This window comes from Stylophora pistillata, chromosome 8, assembly GCF_964205215.1.
Source record: "Stylophora pistillata chromosome 8, jaStyPist1.2, whole genome shotgun sequence".
In the NCBI taxonomy this organism is placed as follows: Eukaryota; Metazoa; Cnidaria; class Anthozoa; order Scleractinia; family Pocilloporidae; genus Stylophora; species Stylophora pistillata.
This window is the reverse complement of record NC_142526.1, coordinates 25,152,102-25,160,558: the sequence shown is the minus strand read 5'-3', so window position 1 is coordinate 25,160,558 and position 8,457 is coordinate 25,152,102. Positions and strand designations below refer to the sequence as shown.

The 8,457-nt window shown below is 40.1% G+C and overlaps 2 protein-coding genes across 2 annotated transcripts; one reads left to right on the top strand and one right to left on the bottom strand.

Annotated features, from left to right (window-relative positions):
• Window positions 1–2,858: 2,858 nt before the first annotated feature.
• On the bottom strand, window positions 2,859–5,912 carry LOC111334070 (protein misato homolog 1). The gene is made up of 3 exons (XM_022939765.2): window positions 5,205–5,912; window positions 3,944–4,222; window positions 2,859–3,844 (listed from the first exon to the last, which is right to left on the bottom strand). The coding sequence occupies exons 1-3, from the start codon at window positions 5,871–5,873 to the stop codon at window positions 3,056–3,058; spliced, it is 1,737 nt and encodes a 578-aa protein (XP_022795500.2). The 5' UTR covers window positions 5,874–5,912; the 3' UTR covers window positions 2,859–3,055.
• Window positions 5,913–5,947: 35 nt separating this feature from the next.
• On the top strand, window positions 5,948–8,383 carry LOC111334081 (TP53-regulated inhibitor of apoptosis 1). Its single transcript, XM_022939776.2, has 2 exons — window positions 5,948–6,185; window positions 7,537–8,383. The coding sequence occupies exons 1-2, from the start codon at window positions 6,039–6,041 to the stop codon at window positions 7,627–7,629; spliced, it is 240 nt and encodes a 79-aa protein (XP_022795511.2). The 5' UTR covers window positions 5,948–6,038; the 3' UTR covers window positions 7,630–8,383.
• The last annotated feature ends 74 nt before the right edge of the window (window positions 8,384–8,457 follow it).

Below are 8,457 nucleotides of genomic sequence, written 5' to 3'. Positions count from 1 at the left end.
TTGAGGAATCCTTTTGTATTGTCGATATCACCCCATTGTGCAAGAGGGTATCCAATGGAGAACGGGCCCCTGAATACATGGGCCTCCGATGACCCTTCTCCGGTCCTGTGTCGAGACAATGTAATGATATTTCAAAGTAGGACCTTCCCTTTGATATCGGTGACACCTTAGTGTAGGACCTGAAAAAAGATTCCACATTCCCCTTCAGAACTGATATACCTTGTAAAACGCACTGAAGTATAGTACTGAAAATGTAGTTGCTCTAAGGTTGTGCCCTTGAATAGAAAGGATTACTAAGTGCTAGGGTTAATCACGCTGCGTTTTAGAGCGGTAGCGCTTGAAATGGGTGATAGTACAGGGGCTTAATATTTTGTTGAAGGAAAGACAAGATTTAGCATTCAACCAAATACAGACCACGCTCCTTTTAACTGTTTTCGAATGAATACAATTTGAATTTATCACGTATCTCCATAGACTGAGACTATCTCTTTCCCCGGGTGGTCTGTAGCGCGAGTCAAAAGGATGAGCAAACAACTTTGTTGGCGCTGGGACATGTTTTCGCCCATTTCTATCAACCCGCGCGATAGGTTACGCTTGGAAAAAGGGACTACTCGTCGTTGTATATTAGTCTTGCTGTGCCAAACTTTCAGAAGGTTAGTAAATGATTTGAATTAAAATTTGGAAACTTAGTAGCATAACACACTGTTGCTATCGCAAGGGAGGATGTTTTCGCGGTCAAAAATCGTAATTTTAGGGACTGATTGCAGTCTGTTCTCCTCTTCCCATGAGGTAAGGGTCTAGCAGGAAATAATAGAGGGATGGGAATGGCGGTTTTGACCAGATAGGCCGTAGCTTGCAATAAAAAATAAATCCCTCAGCTTTCTTTGTCGCGGGATCAAACTTTCAAAGTTTTTTCTTGGAAAGGGATTATTTTGTTGCTAGAAGAGGCACATAACGGAGTTTTCAATTAGAATTACATTGTTGTTGCGGTATAACTATAAGGATGGAAAGGAAACTCTTGGCCGTTTGTTTTTTATGCCTACCCAGTTTGTAATACTTTTTAGATGTCATCATCGCCTTTCTGCCTTCGTAATAAACCCTTACCGATCTATCTCGCACGTATTGCATCTCTCGCGCTTTTTGTGACGTTTGAACTAACTATTGTGACGTCACGTTCTCACTTTTCATATGTTGTTCATCTTAGACGTGGATGAACAACACTTCTGACCTTAAGTAGCACGATACCTACCGTAAGTTTCTCATTTTCTTGCGAATGAGCTGTCTCGTTTTTAAAGGGGGCAAGTTTCTAAAGAAACTGTGGTGCTGTGTCGGTGCGAGTAAAAAGGTAATTTGGGTTTTATCAACTGAGTTGATAATGTAATTTGGCCACCGAAAAGAGTTTCAAAGCTGACGTTTCGAGCGTTAGCCCTTCGCCGAATTGCTCCGGACGAAGGGCCAACGCTCGAAATGTCAGCATTGAAACTCTTTACGGTGACCAAATTACATTATCAACTCAGTTGATAAAACCCAAATTGTCTCGTGTTTACATTGGTACCGGGGAACCGGAACTTACCATTAAGCAAGTTGTTGTTTACTACCGAATGGAAGCTTTTGGAGTGCTGTTGCAGAGATGACTGGTCAGTATATATGGCTAATGGGGCCGGTACTTAATCGTGTTTTGATCAATAATCTTTAGCCGATGTGGGAGGAATCCGAAGTTTAAAAGTTAGAACGCCATGTTTCTTACGTCCCTCGTAAGTTTGCAACGTAATATCCTAAACTCACGTGGGCAAACTACCTTGAAGTCATTACCGCTGTTACGTTTGGAAACTCTAACCCAAAAAATTACACGTTTGGCCATATTTTTGGACTAAAGTTTCCAAATGACACGATAACTAGACACTTCAGTCGTAGACTACAAAGAGTCCTTTTAATTTTAGTCCGTCAAGTGAGTCCAAAAAGAAAAAATCACAAGGCGCACTAGCATAAATTTTTCACCAGTCTATTTTTTCAATTGCGCGACGGAATTCGCCTTAAAGGAGAGACTGCTTGAAGTCTACACTTCCCGGATAGTATGTAGCAAATTTCCCTGCATATCGTGGATGTTTATCTCTAAATAAGTACTGTGTCAGCAGACAGGATTTCACTTTCTGAATCCGCGTTAAATTTTCCTTTTCACTTTTTTCGCTTCTCGCTGACAAAATGGGATGACAAGTGAAACCAAGAGGTTTAAATACTGAGGCAAAAACGAAGGCTTGGCACTTTTATCTCTAGATCCTTTTTCATTTGTAAATTTAAAACGTTTTATCAAAGAAAAAATCGACTTTTTCATTTGAATTTTTTCAATTTTGATTTTTCGTAAAGACTTCCTCTCTCGCGCTTGACGCGAGCCTTTATGAGGTACAAACCGTCGATTCAAACGTCACTTTTTTTTCATTTTGCATTCTGTTGCCTGTGACACGAGCTGACTCGCACTGACAGAAATGATTTTTTAATCTTGAGGAAAACGATACAAAGTGTAATTAGTTTCTTCATGGAGAGCAATTTTCAGGGTTTACCACCATGTGTTCCCTGTCACTCTTGCTGAAGACAGAGAAAGCGAAAAAGGTTTTTCTTTCGATGCCGAAGTTCTCCCAGGCGGAGCACATCAAAGCCGACCAGTAAGTTTTTGCGCCAACTTGGTAAGCCGCCTCTTTTAAATTAAAACTACCGAAACACACTTAGTACTACATGCAAAAATCATGACTACCAATTCCTGATGGCCTTATCAACTTTGGTGGGAAATATGAACTGTTTGTAAGGAGAAATTTTTAGCCATCGAATCTATCGATTTTGGTTGTACCACATTACAACATAAGTAGGCAACGAAAACTCTTTTTTATTACTCTTAACATATATAAATTTCAGCACTTTTTTCAATTTAAAGATATATTAATTCTAGCACTCATTATGACGGTTTTCTTTTAATTTTGTATTTCACCCAGAAAGGGAAAGATTGTCTTAGGATTTTAAGGCGAAATTTTCGTGGGTTAATACAACGACGTGAAAGTGTTCTTTAAATTTCACTCCATTTTACAGTATCACGGGTTACGTAACGTTGAGACAAACTAGTCAGTTCTTCAAGCATTTCTTTAAATGTTTCTTCTTCAGTACCTGATTCCAAAAACAGATGATGTTTGCTGATATTTACTCTTTTTGCCCACTGAATCAACGATAGAAGCATACTGGCGATTCCAGAATTTGTCTCGAGGCGACTAAGAACACTAGTCTGATTCACTCGTACACTCTCTGGCCTTGCATATCCATCAACAACAAGTCCGTCATGAGTTACTCTAGAGCCAAAAATATTTGGAAAAGGAGGCTTGACCATACAAGCTTGACTGACATTCCAACACACAGGTTGAGTCTGAGGATGTAAAGTTTGCAAAAATGTTTGAACTATTTCATTAGCAGTTGAGCAAACTTCAAATGGGTTCTCGTGCAACACAGAATTCTGGGACTGGATGTTTCGCTGAGGTGTATGGGTAAGAGAAGCAGGGATGCCCCTTATCACTGCAGACTGAGATATAAGCGAGGAAGAATGTGCAATGCCAGGAGTTATTGACTGTAAAAGTTCTGTTCCATTTCCATTCAGTTGAGAGCCCAGAAGGGATGTTAGGGGAACAGTATCTTCTACGGGCAGAGGGAACGTTGATGAGAGGCTGGCAATCTTTCTCTCCCCGAATCCCACACTGTTTACAAAGCTGTTCATGTTAACTGCCTTGGGAGTGAGGAGACGGTAAGGCATGGTGATTGTGTCCACACACACTCCCAACACTGCACTGGTGTGGTATGACAAAGCAGGCTAGGAACAAAAAAAAAAAAATTAAGAAATACCTTAGCAAACAATTGCTCTTGAAATGATAATTGGCTCTATAATGCTTAGAAAAGGAAACTAAATTACCTTGTAATCTAAATGAGGAAAATCTCTGGCTTGTCCTGAGTGTGGCCACATCTCTTGCATAAGTGACATGGGTATAAACAGATCACTGTTTTGTGCCAACTGACCAAAACTCAAAGCTGAATTCAGGATTCTATGGGCAGCATCTTTATGACTTTCATCTGTAAATTCAGCTGGCATAACTCCAAATGAAAGAAATGACTTAGTCCCATACTCATCTCTCAGGTCTTCAAGCAGCTGGCTGCTTATGCCACCAAAACCATTATATACATCAGCAAATATCTGTGGACACAAAATATATATATCTTATTAACCAAGCGCGAGGGCCATACTGGGAGAATATTGGCCTGAGGTCTTGACAGTACGGACCAAGCGCAGCGAGGTCCGTACAAAAAAGACCGAGGGCCAATATTCTTCCAGTACGGTCCCGAGCAAGCTTGGTTACTAAGAGATTTATTACACGACTGAAGTTCAAAGGGACACAAGTGCGGTATCATTCAGGACCATTCGGGACAGTGCCCGGTCCAATACTAAGAGAATATTGACCAGCAATAGAGCATTTTGATTGGTAGATTTTAGTTATTGGCCCTCTGACTTCCTGAGTCGTGTAATAAAATACTGAGACTAAGTGAGCAGACATCAAAGAGAACTAGGAGAAGCGTCCATAACTGAAGCTGGCCACTTGAAGGAATTGTCCTTTAAAGTGGCCACTAGTACTGCTATGTTAAGGGATGAGTCACCCTTAAATGGAATGCAATGTTAGCCAGGGCAAATTTCTATTATGCAATGCAAAACTAACACCATAGTTTTCACTCCGGTCAATCAGAATGTAGGAAAAAATATAACATGCAGTCCAAGAAAACACAAAGTACCTACACCTTTATGGCCTCAAGCACAGGAAAGCATGAAAGGCTGAGCTATGTCACTTTTACATCTGATTGGTAGAGCATGTAGCACAGGTTTTCTGAACTAATAACTGATTATAGTTTAGCACACCAAAGGCTAGCCTAGTACCAGACTCCTTAGTGCAAATATGCTGGATCATCGGTTGAGGGAGAGGGGAAGGGGTGCAGAGGGACGGAATTAAAAAAAGCAAGAAATATCAGGGGACTGGGGAGGGAAAAGAAACAGTGGACTGGTCTTTCACTGTTAATTCAGTTCCTTACAGAGAAGCAAGGACCGAGGTTAAGGTGAAGTAGTCCTGGATTAAATAGCCTAGAGTCACCTCTCTGTAAATTCATTTTCCAACTGGTATAATTCTAACCTGGAATCCCTGTAGACTGTCACATTCCTCAACAAAGAAATGAAGATTATTTTCAAACTCATCATAAAAGTGTTCATTTTTTGCTACAGATTGTCCGTATCCAAACACATCAAAGGGACTAGAACTCCCACCATGTAGGTAATCCCGCACTAGCTGAATTGATTTGGGGTGTAAGCAGGTTCCTAAGAAATCTGACCACACGGAGACATCTTTATCTAGGTCATAATACTTTTCTCGTGGGTTTTTATTGACAGAATCCTGATCAAGCGTTCTATTGTCAACAGAAACTTCTGTTTCGCGATCGTCTTCAGTCTCCAAGTCCATTTGAAATTCATTTTTAGGTTCTGGTTCTGATTCGTGCACAGAAACTGCTCCTGCCCATGAGGCTTCGTGGGTGTAAGATGGAGTCTGATACAAAGTTCCATATTTCGGTAGATTTTTCAGACTACCTTTCAAATCGAACACTAACAACCTTGGAGTGTATGTTTGGTCGCCGTGCAAAGTTAAACCCTCCCTGAATGACACATCGTGGTTGATTTCTTGTTGAACTGAAGTACTAGGGTCATAGCAAAAGCTAGATTCTTGAATATTCCACCAATGAGTACCGACATAGTTGGAGTAATGACCGAATTGAAGAGTTATCACCTCTCGTGTTGAACTGCCCGCCATTTTATAACATTTCGATCGTTATGAGCAGCGGACAGTCATAAGAACTAAGGCGTAAGCATATGTTAGTATGTGAGTCCGCAAAATGATCGCAGATTCTCCCACCCTCATGTTACGGTTTATTTTCGTGGATTCTTGCAATTAATTCTTCCATACATTCTATAAGGAATGAACAGCGTTGGATCTGAGTGTAATGACTTGAAGAAAGAATACGATTCTTGCTTCAATGTGTGGTATTCGGAGAGCTTCCTCAAAGGGGACTATAAAAGTGATCCTTGTAGTGAGCTGCTGAAGAACTACAGAGCATGTGTTTTGGTAAGCTCCGCGGTTCAATTAGATACTGAATATTTTTTCCTGGAGAGGAAATTACTTTTATCCTGATCAGGGTAGAAGAGTTATCTTTGAATTCCAAGAGTTCATGCACGGAGGGGCAGTGGAGGTGTGGGAGAGGGGTGCAGACCTCTCAAGTCTCACGATTTTGTCGTGAGACTCATGATTTTCAGTTCAATCTCACGGTCTCACGACGAGACAGACAAATCTCACGATAATTAGAGGCGCAAGCTGAAAGGATAAATTTTTTGTATAATTTCATTTTTGGCTTGCTAGAGGTGAGTTTTTTTGTCCCAATGGCAAATATTAGATCTGAGCCCGCGTAAAAGCGGTTTTGTCTGAAGATGCATGGAATCGAGGCACTTGGGCCTGTAAATTCTCAAAGGTATCATTGTATATTTTGAAACAACTCGTATTTTACGCAATTTTTTTACTTTTATTGACAATCTGAAGCATTCAAAAGGCAAAGATAGCAATGGTTAGACATTGTATTGCATTTGGATGCAACAACCAGAGCGATAAACCACATTGCAAGCATCTTTCGTGGCATTCACTGCCACTGAGCAACAAGAAACTTTTGGCGACTTGGCAAGTCTAGGTTAAACGGGAAAACACACCCATAAGTAAAAATTTCTTTTATGCAGTGAACATTTTGAAAAGGAAGACTTTTCCAAGTCATATGCTGTCCGGAAAATAAGTTCTGACAATATTCAGTTTCTCCGAGCAGAAAACCAAAAGAAAGGCTCCGAAGGAAAGACGCTCGATTGATGATGACTTTCTGGCCAAGATGTTGCAGTGTGGTTTATCACTCCGGTTGTTGCATCTGAATGCAATACAATGTCTAACCATTGCTATCTTTACCTTTTGAATGCTTCAGATTCTCGATAAAAGTAAAAAAATAGCGTAAAATGCGAGTTGTTTTGAAATATACAGAGTTACCTTTGAGAATTTACAAAGCCTTTGGCCCAAGTGCCTCGATTCCGGGCATCTTTAAACGATACCGCTTTTACTCAGGCTCAGATCTAATATCTGCCATTCTGTGCAACTCCATAACAAACCAAGCTGTTACGTTCTTCATCCGTCTCCAGATTTTTTGTGTTTTGAGGTTGAGAGGTCTGGGGGTGGGTCGAGTCCCTGTCACAGCTATAACATGGGAATGTACTCCTCTACTTCTATAACAAAGATAATTTTTATCACTTGCTAAACTAAGGCTCTGTTAGCTCAACACCATTCAATGCTAATGGTAACAATAGTTCTTCTCAAGTAATTTTTCCAGAGACTTAAGGCTTGTGTGATCCATGTCTGTTGACATTGATCTTTGTATTTTTTCTCATAGAATGCCATCAAGGAGAAAAATATAGATCTTTCAGATATTGAAACAGATGTCCTTGGCACTGACAGAGAAAAGCAACCCCCTCCAGAAAAGTAATTATGTTTCGCAAAATTGTGCAGAGTCATCGTCAACATAAGCAGGTCAAGATACACGTCTCTGACAGAAGCCAAGAAACAAATTGTACCTGGCATGAAATCAAACACAATTATCTGAGAGCCTTCTGACAGGATTTATCACATGGCAAAGTGTTCGGAAGTTTGAAGTGGGAAGTGCTTGGCAGTCATTGATAAAGTCCTTAATCTTGTAAAAAGGTGTCCTTAGCCCATTACACATGTGTGTACCAATATAAATACAGTATCTCAAAGGAGAGCTATGTTCTGATCCCATCCCACCATTGATTGCGAATAGTAGAGGTGTAAACCACCCTGTTTCGACATAGAACACTTGCTGCTCCTCCTGGGCCCAGTTGTATAAAGGGCAGATAATGCTACCCAATGGATGAATTACTATTCAGCAGATAAGTAAGAACAAAATGCGCTGTGCTATACAATGGATAAAGATTTGTCAAGTGTATAGCATTATCCAATCTTCAAATAACCAGGACCAGCTCTTTGAAGATGGTGTAATAAATTCATGGAATCAAAAGCAGCTCCTCGTGCATGCAGTAAATGCTTTTGGTGAAATTAGGACTGGTGTTGATTTTATCTCTGGGAAATCTTGCGTTTTTGTTTAGAGTCTTTTTCTTTTTGTAATCTTGTGAGTGGTTCTTAGTGTAGAGTGAACTTTTTACAAAGTAGTGGTAATTATTATGAACAACTGTGATTAAAATTGATTATCTTGTTAATTTGTGGATGAGGCTCAAGTTTAATGCTGTTTTAAAAAGTGTAATGTAGATCACAGATAACATTAAATTGAGGTGAGTTG

What these genes read in the sequence shown, in the direction of transcription:
- LOC111334070 (XM_022939765.2), bottom strand. Translation starts at nt 5,873, where the DNA reads ATGGCGGGCAGTTCAACACGAGAGGTGATAACTCTTCAATTCGGTCAT. An exon ending in ACAGTCTACAGGGATTCCAG is followed by an intron (nt 4,223 to 5,204) that starts GTTAGAATTATA and finishes TTGTGTCCACAG; the next exon opens with ATATTTGCTGATGTATATAA. An exon ending in TTCCTCATTTAGATTACAAG is followed by an intron (nt 3,845 to 3,943) that starts GTAATTTAGTTT and finishes TTTTGTTCCTAG; the next exon opens with CCTGCTTTGTCATACCACAC.
- LOC111334081 (XM_022939776.2), top strand. Translation starts at nt 6,039, where the DNA reads ATGAACAGCGTTGGATCTGAGTGTAATGACTTGAAGAAAGAATACGAT. An exon ending in ACTACAGAGCATGTGTTTTG is followed by an intron (nt 6,186 to 7,536) that starts GTAAGCTCCGCG and finishes TTTTTCTCATAG; the next exon opens with AATGCCATCAAGGAGAAAAA.